The following is a 22,239-nucleotide window of genomic DNA, read 5'->3' on the forward strand; positions in this document are numbered from 1 at the left end:
AACTTAAACATCACAGATATTCTGCTGGGCAGAAGAGCTTTAGATACCCTGTGTCTTGGTTCTACTATTATAATTAGATGTTTAAGGTGATAGTTGTTAATTTTTTTATTTATACATTGTTCAAGTTAGGAGTCTTACTCAATAAATTCGCATAAGCCCATTTTGTACAGTCATTGGAGGTCAGAGAAGTAGAAAATTTTCCTTGGCCAGAAGAGGCCTAAGAAAAAACCACCTCTAAGGCACTAAGGGACTAGCGGACCTCTCGGGACAGTTGTCAGTTCTCTTAGTAAGGCAATTCGGTCAGGGTGAATGAAATTAATGCCCAACGATTATTGAAGATGACTCCTACGTCACATACATTCGTAGCGACAGTCCCAGATTAGAAATCCAACTTTAAAAAATCTAGTCCCTGCTCTCCCTCCATAGCAGCATTTAGATAAGTTAGCTAATTCTACCGTATCCAACAAAAATACGTCGATAGATTTTCGTAAGCGTATCGACAACGCAGTGTAAACAAAAAGTGACCTTGATGAGCTCGCATTATCCTACAAAATTTATTTTTAGGTATAAGCTGCAATATCAGTGTAGCAGAACGACGAAATAATTATTCGGTGGCTCAGTACGAAACTTAAATATGCACCCCCTTTGGGTTACGTAGTAGGATTAAAAATAAACAAACTAGTGTAGAAATACTTGTAAAATGTTTGCCCGCTTCCTTGATTCATACTATTCCCTAGTCAAAAGCTAAAAGTTAAACCGATGAGCTAATATCTTGGCACTGAATTCTCACCAGTGGGTGTTTATTTGTGCGTTTTTGCGTGTGGAGTGTGAAGAAGAAAAGATTCTAACTACGCGTATGAGTATATACATAGATTTTGTATGATTATTTTCAGATGTCTAGCAGTACAACGACCACAACTACTAGTTCAAGAGTGGCGAAAACTTCGCAGAGAATCATGTCCAGTAGTGAGATGAAAGCATCATCAATCAAGTCTGATCTGTCTGAATTAAAATCTAGTATCTCTGAGATGAAGAATTTGTCAAACACCACATTCAACAAACTACGATCTTCTGTGGAAAATCTTGTAGAGGTAAATAATATATTTTGTTAAATGCTAGCAATCTCTAGCTGCACACTTCCCAATTTTGTAATCGTGAGAACAAAATTGAGTTTTTTGGATTGCTAAATTGAGAGATTTTAAAGAAAGTTTTAATGAGTTGGTGTTTTTATAGCATAAAAGGAATATTGCGAAATGTCTTATCTGTTAAATATTCCAAATTCTCTGTTAAAAATCGACTGCTGACACTCATAAATTATCTCTCATTCCAATTATTACAATTAATTACATCTTTATTCATTTCCAATTGCAAAATGATACTCAATTTTACTGAAATTGTTTAGTTATTTAAGTATCGCTCAGGCTATCGAATTCGGAAGTGTTTTTTCGTTACATTTATCGCCCCTAAAACATACGAAAATAATTTGTTCCTGGTTTCAAATGAAAGTAATGGTTCATCACAGTTGAACTTAGCATTTCAAATGTAATAAAAATGTTGCAGCTGTTTACGAAAAACAAAAAAATACTTAACTTATTTTGTAAAACCAAGTTTAAGTTTTTGGCGCATCCTTCATTTCAGAGATTTCTGTTACACACATGCATGAAGAAACTCTTAAAGACTTCTATTTTCTAGATCGAGACATGTATTTCTGGTATCAACTCAATTAAAATTTGACACAATAACCTTTATCACGAGTAAGAGAAATAAGAGTAAAAATTAGAAAAAAAAAGTCAATAGAATACGTTTTTCCTGTTTTTATATTTTGCTTCAAAACAACTTCCGTCTCGAATTTAAAATTATTTTATATTAAAAATGAGAAATTTAAACCTGCATTAGACTTATCGTTGAAATTTCTAAGTTGCTCCTTGTAAAATATTAGTGTTTTAAATTATAATTTATGGGAAAAACTTTTAAATTTGAAAAAGTTGTCGACTTGAACTATAAAAAGTGCATTCTGTTTGGCGAAATTTTCGCAACATAATCATATCTGGCTTTCTCAAAAGAAAATCTCAACTTTCTACGGATAATTTCATACATTTTCTCAAAAAGGTTTCATTTTTTCTGTACTTTGGTAAAAAATTATCAATAATGCTGATAAAAATCTTTTCAGACAAAAATTAAAAACCCTTTCCAGAACGGTGAATCAATACGGATTAGGGATGTTTCTATGACATATGTACATATGTATAAAAGTTGTTTAAATAACGAATTATTTGAAAGTAAAATCTATTAAAATTCTCGTCAAAAATACAATCAGCTACTGATAACTCACTTAAAGATTTAGTGTTTTAAAAAAAAGTGAAATATAGAGATAACTGAAGATAGGCTCTGATACCCTACTCATAATGAATTTAATGCAGATTGTCACATTGCTTGTCTAGAATATGCTTTGAATCATAACCTTAAACGAAATATTCACACTTAAATGATATGAATCCAATATTTTCTTGCCAATTTAGAGTTTAAACACTTAAAATATATCTTAAAAATAACTGATTAAAAATTCAAATTATGATATAGTTAATATACTCACATTTGCAATCTAATGATTTTAATATTTCAGTTGAATTTAGATCAATTCCTTTTAGAACATTTGAGTTTTGATTTTCCTAACCTCTAAATTTTTTTAAAAATAGGAAAGACAATTAAACTTAACTTTTCCGAAGAAGAGAAAAAGTAATTGATAAATTTTCTATTATATCTACTTAAATGTAGGAAAACGAATTGGATGCACAATCACAATGCCACCAACTTTGTACGAATTTATTTTTTAAACATTAATTTATTAAATTAAAAAATATGTTCTTAAAAAAAATTGATATTATATTTTTAAAAGAATTTATAATTACTATACACTATATGAAATTTATGAAACTATACTTATGACTTTTAATGGATATGTAAGTACATTTTAATCTCTTAACATAACCTTCCTTCGGTGTGTAGCTTTAGTAGGTAAGGTAATAATAGGTAATGGCAATCCAAGTAAGGAATGAACCTAGATGGTGGTACGAAGAATTTCAGTTTGGTATGGAAAGTACCGAGGCTAAATTGGTGATGCTCCAAAATATTTTCTTTATTTTAAAAATAAGCAAATATCGCAGAAGAGTCAAATAAGAATTTATTTGTTTGGCAAGGTTTTTTGTTTTCGTATAAATCTCGATCGTAAGATTGATTACATATATTACGCATTCATTTTAATTAGCTCCCTCTTACTATGAACAGAATTTCATATATTTATGGTGTAACTCTATAATTCTGTATTAGATTGAAGAAGACGAAGGTGGAGGCGGAGGAACTGGTGAACCGTTGATAACATTTCCGGATTCAGATAGTCCACCACCAGCACCAGTGTTGAATATGGGCTCACCTGTGTTGAGTGCAGATCGTTTAAAATTCGAACAGAAGAGAATCTGTTCAGCGTCTAAAACTAAAGTAGTAGCTTCATCGGATGGCTTCCGGTCAGAAGAAGCTAGTGCTAATCATGCCGAATTGAAAAGTGTCCAGACTGGTGATATGTCATATACAGAGAGTCAAGCACAAGCGCAAAGAAGGGCAAGACTGGAAATTGATGGAGTAACCGCTGAAAAATCATTAAATGTTTTGAAGGTGAGATTAAATGTATTTTTAATATTTATAATCAAGCATAATTGAACAATTTATGTCAATACTAAATTCAAAGATCTTCATTTGGTTTTTATGGCTTGTAGTGGGGAACAGTGGAAGTGTAATAATTTTTTTATTGTTTATACAAAACTGGTTGGATTCCTTGGGCTCGAAACGGTAGAAACATCTTAAATTTAGATGGCAAAATCCATTGCTGGATCAAGCTAATTGCCTCCTCCTAAATGTTGCATTTCAAAAATTCGTCATTAAGAATAAAAAAGTCGAGAAATATTTCTTTGAAAGATTTACGTTGAAATTACTTTGAACAAGTTACCAGAAAAATAAGCTTTAAACAAACTCAGAAATAGCCAAATAGCGTGACTAAAAAAGAGAAGCCTAGTGCTCTCCCATTAGACGATCTGTGAGCACGCGACTTTCTAATAGCTCCCGTAATATTACAGTTGTCAAAATACACCCAGCAATTTGGACGATCTTATTTTTTTCTTGATTTTGGTTTGATTTATTTGAAGTTTTCCTTAAATTTGACATTTCAAAACGAGAAAAAATTATTGCTGAAATCATTATTTCTTTTAAGGAATCTTGGTATATTAAATTTACATTTTACAAATTAAAAATTAGGCTATCAGAAACTATAAACACCAATATATTCAGTAATTTAAAATATTTATGAGAAAATTTAACAATTACATAATAAGAATCATGGATATAACAGCATCCACTTAACATTTACGTGGATATACGTAAAACCCACTTCTATCAAGACCTAATAAATCTGAGCTGCTACCGAGTTTAAATCAAGAGCAAAACTTCTGCTGGACCCCAGCTTCCTTGTGGAAAGCTGTAAAGATCTATTCAGCATTCTTACCCGACTGTGGTACCATGGAACATGGAACGTTTGATATTTCAGGCAGTGAGTTGGCCTAGATGCTGGCCAAAAAGTAAATAAATGCATCAGTTTGATAAGTAGATTCTGTGGTGGGTTCTTAACTATGCCATATTAGTGTAATAGAGAAATGCTTCTAGTCATTTCAGACCCATGCCGCGCGTTGGCTGGCTAATGACATAGGCATTTCAAGTAACGTAATAAATAATATAAGAAACATAATATTTTTGTTTATTTTTAATTTAAACATATAAATAATATGTACTGTAACATCATTATTTATTTCTAACGTAGAAAATCAATCACTCGTTGAAATAATGTTAATGAGTTGCTATCTCCTCTCATTCATATAAATATGATAAATTTGATATGAATTTATTTACAGAATACATAAATAAATGTATTAACTGTGGCTGTTAAATAAATTTCAGCACTAATTGAAAATGAGTAATTTATATTATATTTCCTGGAGATATTCATTTCTGATTAAATTAATGTTAGATTGAATTCAATAAAAGTTTATTTGTTATATTTAATTGGTCTATACTCTTAATTAAACTGTTAAATTAAATTGGCGAATAGAAAGTATTTATGCAGGGAATTTCTATGGAGTAAAGAAGTGCCGGTAGTTAGGAATAACCTTTCCCCAATGTGCAGTACAACTCCGCTCAAAATTGCCCTTCTGCTCTAATGTAACCTCCCGCTTTTTAAGAAACAACCAACATTTGATAACTGTAATGAGAAAATTAGAAATAATTCCGTTCATACATTTCAGTGAAGTAAAGTAGATCAAGTATTATTTAAAAGAAATAAGTAATATATTAATTTGATAAATTGAGGTCAGAGGAGAGTAATTATTTTTTGAAAGTAAACAAAGATTACCGAGAACTCCTTATAAATGTGAGTATCCTTCTCTTGAATATTGTCTAGATTAGATATCACTCTTATTCTTATGCAGTATCAATAATAATATTCCGTTTTCATTCATACTACTTCTTAGTATAATTCCAACATTTATATTTAAGAGAAATTCGCAGTTTGTTTTTGTTTTTTATCATTCATATGATTAACTATTCTGTTACTATTTTCTATTACCATCATTCAGTTAAAATGTATTGTTAGGCACGATTAAAAAAAAATGCACTAATAATTATCTCATAATGATTGTTAATGTTCTATTAAAAACAGGAAAATAATTAGTTCACTTTAACAAGATATCACTTTAAAAATGGTTTGGATAAAGGTTCTTATTTACACGCCTTGAAATATCGGCAGTTTTAAAATTTCTTTTACTTAAAAAAATATTTTAAGAATTCCTTTTATTTAATTGTAATTTAAATCACGAGTTATTAAATGATTGATTAGGCGCCCCTATGTGAATAAATTTGTGGTCTTTTATCTTAGTTAATAAGATATTTTATATCTTCAATAATAATGGCTATTTCTTCGAATTCTATTTATTAGCGTGAGTTATGGCTTTTTGACGGAACGGACAGAGGCGGCTTCTTCTTTTATTTATTTAAACAATTTTCTATGCAATTATGAATTTTAAATAATTCATTCCTTCATTACAGTATTTCTTTATCTCCCAACTTTGTTTGTTTTACTTAAATGTTAGTGTTTTAATTAAATAATATTTGCATATGAATATGGAATGTTAGAATTTAATTAACTCTCGAAATGAGGTTGAGCTATCTAAATGCTATTTCGGTGTAATGTGCCATTGCGGTTCAATTTCCTGCATATTATTTTAGAAATTCGAAATGACAAATTCTAAATTTGAAGCCAATCATTTGATGATAGGAAGTGCCACGTTTTTTAGTTTTTACCTTTTTTTCAAAAATGGTTATAGTGATTTTCTATAATTTTTGTATACGCTCTGCACATTTAAGTCGGTTTAATTGTTTTCCTGCGAGCTAGGTTTTTAGAAAGGAGTAAAGTTAAGCTGTGTTCTAAAGTGCCGTTTTAATATGAAATATATTTTTGTCACTTGTATAATATATAGAAGCCTGAAATGTCAAACGCCAAAAGTACGAGATGGAAGAATATCAATCCATCTGAAGTGCTTTTACACAGAACGGTTTTTCCAAGTATTCTGAAATGGTCTAGGTCTAGGTAGTCGCCAAAGGGAACCGGACAATTCATGTAATGTTAAGACCTCTCTGTTATTTTGGCTTAAAACTATATTGGATTTAGTGTTAAACTGGAGTGATTTAACTTCATGTTTTCTTCAACAGTATCAATTTATATGGATAGCTTGAATAATATTGAAGTCAATTATTATTTTAGTAAAACTTCAACGTTTTAAGGAAAGTTAATTTTTAATATTTGTAATAGAAAGTCATGTGTGTGCAAATAACTTTTTTTTATATCTATAAATAATTGCATACCCGCGTTACTGAGAGTTCGTTCAATACATATTTGTGGTCGACATTAGAAAATATGAATAAAAATGAAAGGAACAAATATTTAATTAGCAATACAAATCTCAACTACATAATTACTTAATGGAAGGAGGTGTAAATCCGTTATCACGATGTTTTATGCTATAATTTAATGTGATATCATTTTAACAAGTTATTGTTTTAAATTCAGTATATATTTAGTGAAATCTTTTAATAATATTTAGTTATATTTTTAAGTGGTAATTGGTGAGTTATTGCTGCCATCTGCTGTTTAAAAGAAAATGAGTAAAAAGTGGAAGCCTTCTTTAAGATTTTATACCAAAGTAACAAAAGAGGTAGGGTGTTTTTACTTTTTAAATTTCAGTCTACTCTTATTTATTTATATTGAATTCGCCAATCAATGTGCGATCTCCTCAATAAACTCCGATCCAGTCATACATCTCGTTTTGTTCACTTCCCTTATGATCTGGCATTTCATTTTGAAATTTTATGTTAACTTGAAAAAAAAAAAGGTTACATTTTTACACTCACTTTCCTTTTTTAAACTGAAGCGCCTATGCGCCTATCTTTGATTAGAATATAAGGACGGGGTTGTTCCCTACGCACTAAAGCCAAAAAAGGCTTTGAAGTTCCAGCTCACTGGGGTTCTGGTAGAAGAAACGTCTCTTTTTACTAGGTCTAGGGTTTGCCACAAATTCTTTGCATTTGATTTGCTTTCGTCTTAAATTGCCAGAGGTCTCAAATTGCAAACTAGCTTCACAATCAAGAGTTTAGGTCACTGAGCCTATTGTGTATAGATAGGCATTCGACTTGGTCCAGCTCTAGACAAAGCGTTAGTTCCTAGATGGACACCAGCATTTGTCGTTACTTGGAAAAGCTTGCTTTTTTTGATGTAACTTGCGTGATGAGTCTCTGAAACGCTTCTTTTCGGTTCGGCCAACAGATGGAGCGAGTTCCCGTTCATTAATGCTCAAATATTCTTTTAGGTTTTAATCAGGTTCGTTCCTGATAAAAGTTACTATCGGCTTAATCGTCAGCAACCAGTTATCAATCGCAGTGCTTTATTGTTTTTCTTCTCAAGTGTTTTGATTAATGATGTAGACGCGATAACGCCGGCAATAGATGAGGAAAACAAAACTTTGATGCAAATTTATCAATATAGTTGTAAGAAAAAGTCTTTATAATGTAAGGTAATTTTTCTTTTCAGTGGAGATAAAATATTTGCTGTATGTATGTTTATAGATTTACATTATTTTAATAGATTCATAAAACGCGAATAATTAAGTTAATAAGGAAGTGATTTATTATTTTTGCGCACGAAATATAATAAAAATAAAAACAGAACGTGCACAACTAAATTGTTTTAAGAAATTCTTTTCATACTCTGACCTGTTACAGATAGAACGGGCAACATTAATAAAAACAACCATTATACTGACTCACCTTAAAGGAATTATTCGTGTGAGTCATCACTGGGAGATTCATTCTTTTTTTTTTTAATTCATTGATTCATTACTACACTTTCACCTGTTGAGGAAATATTTTACATATATCTACGAGGGTCGTTTGAAAAGTCCGTGCAAAGTCAGAGAGATAGCACCACTGGCGCGTATCGAGGTTATGTTTAGTTAGTAGCATCTCTTGGAAGAACATGCACCAAGTTTCAGCCAGATCGGTCTATTTCTTTGTGTTTGGCATTCGTTTGAATCGAGGAAGTCGAGTGATTTTCAAAAAATGGACGAAAAAGAATTTCGTGTGTTGATTAAACACTACTTTATGAAAGGCAAAACGCCTCAGGAGACTAAAGAGAAGCTTGATAAACATTATGGTGACTCTGCACCTTCGATTAGAACAGTTTATAAGTGGTTTCAAAATTTTCGGAGTGGCCATATGGGCACAAGGGACGCTGAACGTTCTGGACGCCCTGTTGAGGTTACTACTCCAGAAATCATTGATAAAATCCATGATATGGTGATGGATGACAGAAGAGTGAAAGTGCGTGAGATTGCTAGTGCTGTGGGCATCTCGAATGAACGGGTACATAATATTTTGCATCAACATTTGGACATGACAAAGCTATCCGCAAGATGGGTGCCGCGATTGCTCACGCTTGACCAAAAACGAAATCGTGTGAAGTGTTGCAAGGACGGTTTGCAGCTGTTCCAGAAGAATCCGCAGGACTTTAAGCGTCGTTTAGTCACTGTGGATGAAACATGGATACATCACTACACTCCTGAGACCAAAGAACAATCTAAACAATGGATTACCAAGGGGGAATCTGCGCCAAAAAAGGCGAAGACCGTTCCTTCGGCCGGCAAGATTATGGCGACTGTCTTTTGGGATTCGCAAGGAATAATCCTCATCGACTATCTGGAAATGGGTAAAACTATTACAGGTGCATATTATTTATCGTTATTGGACCGTTTGAAAACCGAGCTGCAAGAAAAACGCCCACGATTGGCCCACAAAAAAGTCCTTTTCCATCACGACAACGCACCACCTCACACCTCAGCAGTTGTGGTCGCAAAATTAATGGAAATAGGGTTCCAACTCGTTTCACATCCCCCCTATTCTCCAGACTTGGCTCCCTCGGACTACTATTTGTTCCCCAATATGAAGAAATGGCTGGCGGGAAAAAGATTTTATTCAAACGAGGAGGTGATTGCAGAAACGAATGGCTATTTTTCAGACTTGGACAAATCCTATTATTCGGAAGGGATCAACAAACTAGAGCAGCGTTGGACGAAGTGTATAAGTCTAAAAGGAGACTATGTTGAAAAATAAAAAAGGTTTACCCCCAAAAATTAAGTAGTTTTTATTTTTGCACGGACTTTTCAAACGACCCTCGTATTGCTTAAAGAAAATTTAAACATCTTTACGGATTTGTTTTTAAATGACTATTTATTTTTGGGGATTTGAAGAAGTATCAAATCAGAAAACCCTGGAATAAATTTCTCAGATCCAGAAAGCGACTAAATGGAATAGAATAGAGGGTTATGAGGAGATAATTTCACATATCCCTAGATTCTAAAGAAAAAAAGTTTGGTAGGGATTTATAGTAATTATAGGAAACAGTTACAGTAAAAACACTTTACTTGTGGTGGAATAAACTCCTCAAAGAAATAAAATAGTCACCACACTATGAAAAGATTACGAACACTATAGCTTCAGAAATGCATGCTGGCGGGAGAAAACAGTTAATTAAAATTAATAGTTTGTACTTTATCGGTGTTATTGTTCTCTTAACCTATACACTTTCGGCCATCACCGTTTTCCATTAAAACCCTTCTCATTTATTATCGTTTATAATTTTTTTCAAGGAATAATGAATGATCATTTAGATGGCTAGAGCTATTTGTTGCGGTGAGCACGTGGCTCATTGTTTAAATGAAAGTATTAATTCAGATCTCATCTACCTGTCTCATCAATTCTATCAGATATTGCAATTGTGATACGAAAAAATCACTCAAGGCGTTGCCGTGATTGAAACACAACCGTAGTTCAATAAGTCTATTTGGGGGACAAGCGGGAGATGATAGCTCTTTTATTTTACCAAATCTATTAGCTTATTTACCTTAAATACAAATATTTATCCATTATCGAAAGAATCGTGATTCCGTCAGATCTACTGAATACATATGATCATTCAAGTACAAGTGAAGTTTGTATAAATCCACTGATCTTGGTAACAAGATAGAAATTAATTTGTGGCCAGTAAACATTAGATGTTCCATTAATTATTTTAGTTACTTTTGAACAAAAAACTCATAAAACTCATTATTTTCAGTTGATGAACTTAAAAACTTTTACCAATAATATGTCTTATTAAATAATAATTTAAATAGACCTACCAGGAAGATAATTATCGGTTAGATGAATCACACACAGGGCCTTAAAACTTGTTATCTAGTACAAATATATGTAGGAGTGGTCCTCATAAAATATTGAGTTCTCAGTTTTTTTAATCATTCATGCTTAAAACACGCCCAGTTTTAATGGCTTTTTTTCGCTTTAATAAACATGATTAAACATTTTTAATATTTTAAGTTCTATGAATGGGATCGTGTACTTTCTTTTTAATGAAAAATTGTTATTGCTGTAATTGTAAAATCAATTTATTAGTAATGATTAAGAAAATAAAAATTAATTAACTATGTAATCTAAAATCAACTGTAACCAGTGACATAACTGTTCCATTGAGTAATTTCTTAATGACATTTTGTCACTTTTCTGAAAATATTCATATAGTTTATTAAACCCAGCTAAGAACTTACCATTAAGACAGTCCTTGAAACTCATCTCTTTGGTTTTTTAAATTTTCTCTTATGTGATATTTGATTAGGCTCCGTACAGGAAATTTGCTTCAACTTACTTTTATTTTATTTCCCTAGAAACAAAAAAGTTTCATTAAAATATTGTTTATTTGCTAGAATGTTCAAAGCAAATTTCTAATTTCTTTTTTATCTGTTACTAATATTTAGGTATATCTTCTTTTCTTTTAAACCTCCTATAATTTTAGTTTCGCTATTTAATGATTTCCTCAAATTTGTTTTTTTCTCAACATGATTTTCTGATCAAGAACACAATCGACGAACTCCTTGCATTTGTATTCCACCAGATCCGGTAAAAACTGAAAATCAAAAATTGCGCACGATCGCAATACTCCCTCACTAGAATTAAGAGAAAGTAGAAAATTAGCAAAGATGATAAATGTTTCTTCATGTGCTGATTTACAGAAAAAAATTAAAAATAAATTTAATTAAAACTTAATAAGAAAATGAAGTTGTAATACAGTAATTTGTATTCATTATTTTGACCTTTTCAAAAATAGTTCTACGTAATATTGTAGTTCAAAGTGAGAAACAAGTATATTGAACTGGGTAAAAATAAAGTTTGGCTTGGTTCGTATTTTAGAATTGTTTTGGTTTCTTAAAAAAAATCATCATTTATAATTACTGTTAGTATATTAAGTGACAACGTTACTCAAAAATACCCCTTTAGAGGAAGCCTAACCATTCTGCTGGCCCAGAAATATGGGAAAATCTCAAATAATAAATAGCAAAACATATATATTTTCGGAAGTAAACTCCACCGTTATATTTGGAAAACTTTCTGTTATATTAACGTTGATAACAAACTTGCTAGGTTATGATTTGACAAAATTCTGATGTTATGCAACTATTTCTAAGATGTCAAAAGGAATTTTAAACATGCTGTTTGTTATGATATTGTTATGCATATTAATTGCGCAACGCATCATACCTGATGTACGACGTGGCAATACCTTTTTGATTTTGTTGTGTAATGGTTTATATTAATTTGCTAAAAATATATATGGTAATAGTTTTAATTACATCTTAAGGTTTAATGTTTTAGAAGAACATTTTTTCCCTCTACCTCTCTCGATTCAGAGTGCAGATGATGATTTTGTGGTTATTGGCCAGGAAGCTATCGGCTACTACGACCCTGAAGTTCATTAGTCTTGTAAATCACATTATCCGGGAAAGCTGTAGAATTAGACGGGATATTGGTGAAGTTCTTGGGAAAAGTGTAACCAGGTGAGACTTCCTTTTTCCTTCCGAACTGCATCTTGATAGCCCTTCAAAGTATGCATATCGTGCCTTTCTTCTTCTATCTTACAGAACCTACATGTCCTACATGTAGTGTCTTCTACAAGATAATTAGCGAAAATAGTTTTGTTTAAAGCTCCGCTAGGGTAAAAAGAGTAGCAGCATCATTCGCTCATGACGCTGAGTTGAATTTATTATTGTCTATGTAGACATCGTTAGGCTTCCTTTATCGAAGGTTCATTAAAAATTGCTTTTCACTCGTTTCTAGTGCCCACAGACAGGTCCTTTATGATGATAATGATAATCAGGCTTATCAATTATTGTCTGTTATAAAAAAAATGAACATGATGAATCAAAGTTTAAACTTATCAAAACCTTAATCTTAGCAGCCATTAAATAGGTCACAAAAGATGGCCCGCATTGATGGTTGTATCGTATAATAAATCAGTGTTCGATATTTTAATCGTAAGACCTAGTTACTAAAAAAAGACAATAAAAGAATTATTAAAAAATATTGACTGGAGTTTACTTTCTTGCAATAAATAATTTTTTTTTTAAATAAAATAGTTATCTGTATAAGAGGTTGTAGACCAAACGGGATAACCATGTTTTTGCAGTTTCTATCAGTACTTCCTAGGGAATAAAACAAAGAAATATAAACAGTATAGTGAAAAAAACAAACTTAGATAAAAGAAACAACTTATTCAGGATCTCTAGGAAAGTTATTAAGTTCTAGGAAACCGGCTAAATGGTCTTCCTGTGAGAAACACATTCCGCCCTAAATATTCTGAAGAAGAATTGACCCCTTTCCCTATTTAAAACTAACTGGGCGAACTCTATGTATGGTTTTACTATCCTTCAACTCCTGGTAATCACCAGGTTCTCGAAAAGAGCGTTGAGTCGGCTTTTAGGGATAGCCTCTGCCTAGTGCAACTCACGTCACCTTCACTTGCCTTGAGGTTTATAGGATGATTCCCACAATTATGGGGAATCATTTCCTCCAGGTTAGTGTACAAAGAGTGGGTAGTCGAATAGTCAGGGATCTAGTGTCCATTCATTTACACCCATCACCTCTAAGCTCTCTGACAGCCGGACAAAAGTGTTCTAGCGAGGTTATCTTTAAACTCTCAGATGCTGAGAGCTTAAAGCAAGTTGGTAGCTGACAATTATAGATAGCCACTGCCTGGAATCAGGCATCCCTTACACTATATTATAGTATAGCAAACTGGAGGAGAGGATAATTAATAGTATTGTTAAATTGTTTTTCTAAATTAATTAGAAATTTCAACTTTTCTTGACTGTTACGATTTTAAAAATGGATAAGAACTATCCATTTAGGTAATTCAAAATTTTAATTACCTAAATATTTTCTAATGAGTTCTTTCAACAGTAGGGGAATGGCTATTGCCATCATCAAACAAGCTTGGAAAAGAAAACCTTCATGAAGTGCCTTTTTAAAAATCATGAGTTAATTCTATTGAAATGTCTTACCTAAAGATCTGATTTTGATGGTTTTAACTACGAGTAGAATAGTTTTTTGGCAGCTCATGTCTTTAGAAAAATTGATTGACCATTGCAGCATTGTGTAATGAATGTTTGTTTATTTATTAGACTAAAATGTAGGGCATTGGAATTCTATTTTAAGTATTGACAATTCTTCGAAACACATATTTGATCCATTGCTAAAATAGCAACAGTATTCCAGATATCGATTGGCTCACTACTACTGTTGAATTTTTTTTAAATAAATGATGGTCATTTTTTTTCTTTGCCAGTTTACTGCTTAATAGATTTTAGAAATTTTTCCTCCATTAAAATTTTATTTTTCCTTTTCAATACACAATTGTTTACATTTCTTCTGCCTATCTTACTTTCGTTTATTTTTCAAATAATCTGTGATGTGTAATTATTTTAGGTAGCGTTCATAGAGTGCTGTTAGTCTTACAGTCCTTTCTCTGACTTAGTATCGTCTTTATCAAACAGAGTCCTCGCTTTCAAGCCTCCTCTTAATTTGGAATCAAAACTATGAAGAATAGGAAGAAGTTGGATTATTTAGAAGCTATATTATCGGAGCGGAAACCCAAAGCGATGTTCACTTAGGTATTTGACTCTCTTCGCTATGTCTATATCGGGACGATATTGAATGGTAATATGTTCGAAAGAAACTTCACGACCCTTAAGTTGAGGGAGGAATGCGTAAAGTAAAACCTTTGTAGCTTTGAAGAGAGTGGGTACTTTACAAAGTTTTTCCTTAAAAAATAATCACTTTTTCATGTCTAAAAACTTGTTAATAACTTCCTTATAGTTTTAAAGGAAACCAAAACTGCGTTACATGAGTTTTCTTTTTTTTTTATTACGATCATTTTAAAACTATAGTTTTAATTTATATTCTTCAGAAATTTCCAAATTTATAAAAATTGTAGTCTTACGGTAGATAATCAATTTTTAGAGCGGATCAAGAAGAAAAAATTGAAAGGAATACGTTGTTGAGTTAGAGAAAAGTTTTCTTATAACAGGAAAATATAAAACTAGCATTAGAGTGTAGTTGCACAGCTGGGGGCGGTATCTGTGCTATTATAGACTACTGCAGTGAACCCTGCCGTGGAGTTAGATCGGGGGCAGCCAGTATACAAGCATTGCTATAGTGGATAGTATGGCGCATGGCACGGCAGAAACATCGTCGTCTGGTGCTGGCTCGCAAAGACCAGTCGACTGGGGGGCCATGGGCCATCTATTTATACGACTCGCACGGACCTCGCGTCCATTGATTAGAAGATTCTCGTCCGAATTTATTGATAAGGCAAGTTTTATTGTTTGTTTTTACCCCCCCCCCCCCAATTTAGGCAATAGTTGCTATAGATATTTTTTCTTGTAGAGCTAGAATAGATATCCAGCCTCGAAATTGCGTTTTCACTGGTAATTCATGTTTTGTAGTTTCCTTGGAGACGAAACCAAGGTTCACCGTTTTTATTTTTAAAGATCTATTGTGTTCCCTTTATCGATCGGTGTTTCCCGTAGAATGTAGGATCTGGAAGTAGAATGTGCAAATATGTACAAGGTTATATACCAAGGCTTATAATTTGCCCGTAGTAAATATTTGCCCACATCAAGTATCTTTGGGGGGACCTTCATTTAAGTTTTCGAAATTTCAGTGTTATACCAATATATCAGCTGGGTTGCCAACTTCACTGAAGAAGTAGATAAGTCATTTTTATGGATTCGCATATCATTCATGTCCAGCATCTCCAGTATATGGTCATTTGCGAAGCTGACAAACGTGATTGTCCTTAATTCTACCAGCTGATACATAATTTTTATTTTACTGCCATTTCTTGATACTACCGTATCTTTTCGGCCAGTGTTGTCATTTATGAGAATCCCTACATCTGTTCCTTTGGATTTTATATTAAATAGGAATTCCTATTTGTTGTGCAAACAGATTCAGCAGTGACCATTTACCTAAAATTTCTTGTTTCTTTCTCTAATAATAATTTAAATGTAACTGATATAAGGAAATTGCTTAGGTGATTGTTTAAAGCACTGGACTCCCACGCGGAGAACCCCGACTTCGAATCCAGCTTCCTAGGCGCCTCTTACAATTCACTGTGCGATGATTAACTGACAAGAAAACGCTGTTCAGATGCCGGCTCCGGGCTCCAATGATATTGCTTTTTTTGTTTATTAAAAATAAATTACTGAGGGGAAATGGTTTTGGAATGTTCGCTCATAACAGACTGTATGCTAACACTGCTCAGTTAGCTGTAGTTAAGAAAATCTAAGGGCAGCCACTTGGATTTGGACTCTGCAAAGTATGTGCACTGCTATACTTCCTCTCTAACCTTCTTATAATTTTCTAATCATTAACTATATTATTTTATTCGTATTATTCGCTTGTGGAAAGAAACCAAGCCCTAGCTACCTATCGAAAGCATCCCTGTGCCCTAAACGGTAAAAAAATCAGTTATATTCTATATGAAAAAAAAAAAATTGTAATCCTCAACTTGTGAATAGAGAGTTGCACTGTGCATATATGTACGATCGTGACGCGAATACGGGATTGCTTTTCGGTTTGCCAAACCTCAAGAAATTGGCATATCAACTGCTCGGGCTCTTTGAGTGTATTCTGTGATGAGTTTGGATGGTTTACGTTTTAGGAGCAATTGTATTTATTCTTCTTAATAGTATGGGAAGACCTAAGTCCCTGATAAAGTGTTAATCTGCTTGCTGCTCCCTTGGGAACTGCATTATGTAATTATTTGAGAATGTCTTGTTGTATAAACTCTAAAAATGAGGCCCTTATCAGAAGTCTTGTTACTGGACCTGTGAAGAAGTGGTTTTAATAAATTCATTTGAATAAATGAATCGTGCTTATTAATAATTACACATATTACATGATATATTGTTTATTTTAGCAATTAACTTCTATTTTAATATTACACTAATTGTATGGTTGTATTTTTCGTGCACCACAAACCTTTCGTGTAAAAAATTCACTAATTATTCAATTATACCTTCGAGGGCTTGAGAGTTAAAAATATCTATCACCATTTATAGTAAAATCGAATGTCTTCTTTAGAGTAATCATATGATGAAATAATTAATATTATTATTATTTCTAAAGGAGTATATTTCTTACCAGACTAGAATAATCCATAATGAGAAAATATTTGAGAATTAAGTTATATCCAAATATAGCGTATACTTCTGCAGAGTTTTAATCGATCGGAACTCTGGCCTGAACTGAGAGATTTACTAAGACGGGTTAGGTTTTTAACAGACAAGTGGTGGCCTCCATTCTGTGAGTTTATTTTATAACAGTCATTTGTATAATTTATTTTATTTGTAATTTTAATTGAACAAAAACCTATATTCTGAGTTTTTATTTTAAGCACTGAAAATTTATCGAACTCCATAATGCTCTAACAGAAATGACACTAATCCCAAATTAAAATGAATAGAATAAGACAGGGTGACATAGAAGTGCGTGATTCCTCCGGCACTATGTTATAGTTGAATTTTTGATTTGGTCATTTTTGCTTTTGAAACGTATTCTTTTGAAAAAATTTGAACGTTCATTTGTACGAAGTGCTGCCAAGTAACCTATTCTCTCGTAATGGAATAGTATGCAGCCAAAATATTTAATTTCTTCGCGTATTACCAAAGAAATCCCCAAATGTTTTAATCTAGAATTTAATAAATTAAAACTGTCCGGTAGGACAGTTGTATAAGGATTGATCGTCAAAAAGTGCACGAAAAAGCGTAACGTTAAAAAACACCCAACTTTGACAATTTTTTTCTCTTTTTCTATAAAAGATAAAATTCCCAAATTTTCTTTAAAATATAGGGCAAACCCTCCTTTATAACTGTAATTTTTTTTGCAACCCCCCAGACCTAATAGATTTCGAGAAAAAAGTCGCCGAAAATGAGCAAAAACGGCATTTTCAGAAATTGTTGTTCTTCTTCTTCTTCTTCTTCTTCTTCTTCTTCTTCTTCTTCTTCTTGTTGTTGTTGTTGTTGTTACCTTTTTTGTAAACTACGTAGCGCCTAAACGCAAGAACCGATTTTCATGAATGAGGTGACATTCGATTCGGAATTTTATGTAGATGTGCCTTTTGGGGGTCTCGACGCTGTACACCGAATTAGAGAGGAGTTAGCCCCCTGTATGTAAGGCCCCCTTCAAAATTATTATTACTAATTACTCTGTAAATCTTAGCCCGATTTTGATAAAATTTGGTAGGATGATAGAGTTAGGGCTCCCCTACGTAACATTAAAGCGGCGATCTGCTCTTACACTAGTTAAGGGGAAGTATAGCAATCGTTTCAAATTATCGACAAGTGAACTGATTTTCATGAATGAAGTGTCATTCGAATCGAAATTTTGTACAGATTTGCACTTTAAAAGTCTCGTCGCTACGCCTTATATGGAGGGGAGTTTGCCCCACCCAAGTAAGGCCGTTTCTAAAACTATTATTACCAATATTTCTATAACGCTTTGTCCGATTTTGATAAAATTTAGCACGAAGAAGTGATTAAAGCTCCTCTACATGGCTGTGAAGTGCCATCATGCTCTTACACCTACTAAGAGGAAGTACTGAAATCGTTAAAATTATCAATGGGTGAAACTATTTACATTAATGAATTGTCGTTCGATTCAAAATCTTTGCCTCTTTGCCTTTTAGGGAGAAGTACTGTAATCGCCCGTTTATTTTTCTTACTCCTCTTAAAAGGAAGGTCTGAAATCGCAGTTTAAATTTGCTTTTTACGTACAAATACCTTCCTATTTTATATAAAAAGGCTTTCTCAAAAAAATTGTTATTGAGGATGGTTTGGGGACCGCAACTATAATCATTCTTTAAAAAGATCTCTCCAGTGGTAGTTACGGTTCCTACTTAACACCTTATCAGGTTATAATGATAGAATTGCTTATTCCAAATTTAAAAAAACAGTAAAGCAGATATGTAACTTAGCAAAATAGACAAAAATGAAAATCTATCCAAAAGGTACAAAAATCTCCTTAACAAAAACTTACAGTTTAAAAAGTTAAGTATAAGGGTTGATTAAACGCCAAAAGGTACACAAATCAGCAAGTACCCAACATTTCATTCAAGCTTAGTTGATATAATTTAAGTAATTTTGCTGCATTAACTTTTCCTTCACATTTTTTAGAATTTATTAGATGTCACAGACCCTTATGCTGGCCATTTTCATCTACAAAAAATTTGTTCAAGTAGCACTGTAGATTGACTGTAATATCTATTAATCTATAATAATCAAACTATTAATTACAGGTTAAAAAGAAAACGTTATAAAAAATAAAAAAAAATACGAGGCTACAAAATTTAAAAACTTTTTTAAAAAAATGCTTACACCAACATACATCAATGATTTCGATTATTTTATTTTTAATAAAAATCGTCTGTTTAAGTTTATTCTTCGATTAAAGTAATTGTTATTTTATGTAGTAGTCAAACGTTTATAATAATAGGTAATAATTATCTGGCATTATAGAAAATAATATAGTTTTCTTCAATCACACTCTCAATGTAGCTGTTCTTCTCACAATGTTATATATATGTTATGTAATATAAAATAAATAAGTATTGCATACTTTTAGGACAGCTAATTATTCCAGTATTTTACTGTAAGTAAAATTAAATTACAATTGAGAAATGAATAATTGTTGTTGAATAATCTACTTGTTATTAACTGTGTGTTATTTGTGCTCACGAATATTTCGGTAAGACGAATTCAAGTCTGAAATATTGTTTTAAATCCTCCGTGATTCAAATTTAAACAGTAGCCGACTCTAACTTTGTCTTTTTCTACTTTAACATGCATGTATAAGATGTGACAACTTCAGAATAAAGGGCATATTAAAGATAAATCAGAAGAATAATTTGGAATAGAGTTAAAATAAAGTACCTATTTAAAAACGAAGATATAATATACATTTTATCATAATTATAACCAAATAATATTATGAACGAACTGGCCAGCATAAGGGTCTGTGACATCTAATAAATTCTAAAAAATGTGAAGGAAAAGTTAATGCAGCAAAATTACTTAAATTATATCAACTAAGCTTGAATGAAATGTTGGGTACTTGCTGATTTGTGTACCTTTTGGCGTTTAATCAACCCTTATACTTAACTTTTTAAACTGTAAGTTTTTGTTAAGGAGATAGATATATAATTAATGCTATTTTTACTAAAAGGCACAGAACCTGCGAACGTTTTTAAAAACTTGTTTAAAATGTTTAATTGTCCAAGAAAGTTTTTAGATTTACCAATATTTTCCCTATAAGAGATAAGCTGTGTACTTGTTGTTTCATACTGATTTTTTTTTGAACGTATTAAATTAAAATCATCATTCGGCATAAAGATGTTCGTCAAAAGAGAGTGAAATAAAAAGAAACGCCTTGTCTATAAAACTAAAGCAATGTAGCACACATCATATTAGTAGCACATGTGAAATTATAAAATGAATGAAATTATTTATACGTGTGCAAGATACCTAGCTTAAGATTAGATGTCAGTGGTAAATAAAAAAAAATCTGAAATCTCTCAGACTCCTCTTCGTAATCCAGTGTAATGAAACTGATCTGTCCATATTGTATTTATATTTCAGAATTTATAACTTCCTAGAAAATAAAAGATGTGGGCTATGAGGTTAACATTGACTGGCTTGCAAACCATTATTAATTTGATTGGTGACAGGGAATAAATAATGTATCCTTGAACGAAGCAAAAATAGTAATTTTTTTTATCATTTTTTACTCTTGTAAGAAGTAATTCAAATTTTTTATTTTAATAAATAGTGCTATTTTAATGCGTCTTTACTGTCAATCAGTGGTTAAAAATCGTGAATAGGAATGACAAATGTAAATAAGATTTCTAATTTGAAAATTCTTTAATGGCAAATGCCGTCATTTAAGCGGGAATAGAGTGGCGAAATTAAGCTTTCCCGTAGAGTGCAGTTTATACTAGGGCTCTAACATCTGTTTTTTACCTTTATCTGTTACACAAGTGTCGAGTTGGAAGTATAAATCGTGGTTTTCATCCAGCAGTACCCCTATGAAACTATTTTGCCCACATTCCATGGTGTACATATGTTCCTTAACCAGTTGACGTATACACGTCAAACCAAATCTCTGTTACGGTGCGTACGACGTGTATACTCGTTGTGAAAAATATAAAATTTCCATTAACTATAAAAACCCGAAATTTTAATAAAATACAATAAGAATATTATTTGGTGGGATGTTTCCTTTATCTTACCAATAGAACTGCCAAGTATTTTATACGGAGGGGGATGGTGGGAGTCAGCCAAATGATGAATTGGTTGGTATATGTTTGGTCTCCGCATTAGAGATTGGGGAATTACGCACACGAATAGAAGCTCTCAACCCTTGTGCAATGCCGTTTTTACCTTAGATAGAGTTTCAGACCTCAGTACGAGCATGATTTCATTTTGCACACAATTCAAAGCTCTTTTCTTCCTTGTAAAAGCTCTTGCGTCCCTAGTTACCTAGGAGCAATGCATACATGAAGCGGTGCAAGATTTTAAAATGCACCAGAATGCTCTGTAATCTCAAGCTCCAGAAATTGCAGAAAGAGTGCTTGCAGTGATTATTATGGCATTGTAAACTTTTGGTTGTTTTGCCCTGTGATCGACGTGTATACATTGTCATTGTCTGATTTTAATTCCGCACACTGTGGGAGGTTTTTTTAAAACTAAATTCCACGCTTAACTGGTTAAACATTTATAAGCGCATGGTATTAATAAGAATGTTGAATGTACTAATTAAACCCACTATCATATGAACAGTATGTGAATTACATATTGTGAATATAACAATAACATGTGTAACAAAGATATGTGTACAAGCAAAGGTTTTTTTTCATAATAATAAAAAAGGCGAGACAGACCATTTTGGCATCTTTAGCCCGCAGGTTGCTTTTTTGTTACAAACTCACATTGCGAAAGAAAATTTGGATAATAATAGTATAAATAAGAAGCATGCTAAGCATTACCATTCTATTCAAATATTTTTTCGAGGCCCCATTAGTACTTTTACTTTTTCAAGTAGTTGCACATTTCATTTCACTGTCTTCTTTTATTTTATTATATATATATATAATTATTGAATTAATCATATAAATTAAAATAAATGCTGTATCGCATAAGAAATTAG

The 22,239-nt window shown here is 32.2% G+C and overlaps 1 protein-coding gene and 1 long non-coding RNA gene across 8 annotated transcripts in view; one reads left to right on the top strand and one right to left on the bottom strand.

Annotated features, from left to right (window-relative positions):
* Sarm (sterile alpha and armadillo motif) overlaps nt 1-22,239 on the top strand; it is a 135,311-nt gene that overhangs the window by 98,603 nt on the left and 14,469 nt on the right. For 6 of the 7 annotated variants that reach the window (XM_074125231.1, XM_074125232.1, XM_074125237.1 and 3 more), the window contains 2 exons: nt 894-1,091; nt 3,328-3,669. In XM_074125231.1, the coding sequence (XP_073981332.1) occupies nt 894-1,091; nt 3,328-3,669 (540 nt within the window). Of the gene's footprint in view, nt 1-893; nt 1,092-3,018; nt 3,115-3,327; nt 3,670-22,239 lie in introns of those variants that run through there. The other variant, XM_074125236.1, reaches the window with a different exon arrangement.
* LOC141452803 (uncharacterized) lies at nt 7,064-11,510 on the bottom strand. The gene is made up of 4 exons (XR_012457634.1): nt 11,250-11,510; nt 10,827-11,071; nt 8,419-8,502; nt 7,064-7,471 (listed from the first exon to the last, which is right to left on the bottom strand). It is a non-coding gene; the product is annotated as an uncharacterized lncRNA (long non-coding RNA).

Source organism: Rhodnius prolixus, unplaced genomic scaffold (assembly GCF_049639745.1).
Source record: "Rhodnius prolixus isolate KJV_2025 unplaced genomic scaffold, Rpr scaffold_3, whole genome shotgun sequence".
Taxonomy (NCBI): Eukaryota; Metazoa; Arthropoda; class Insecta; order Hemiptera; family Reduviidae; genus Rhodnius; species Rhodnius prolixus.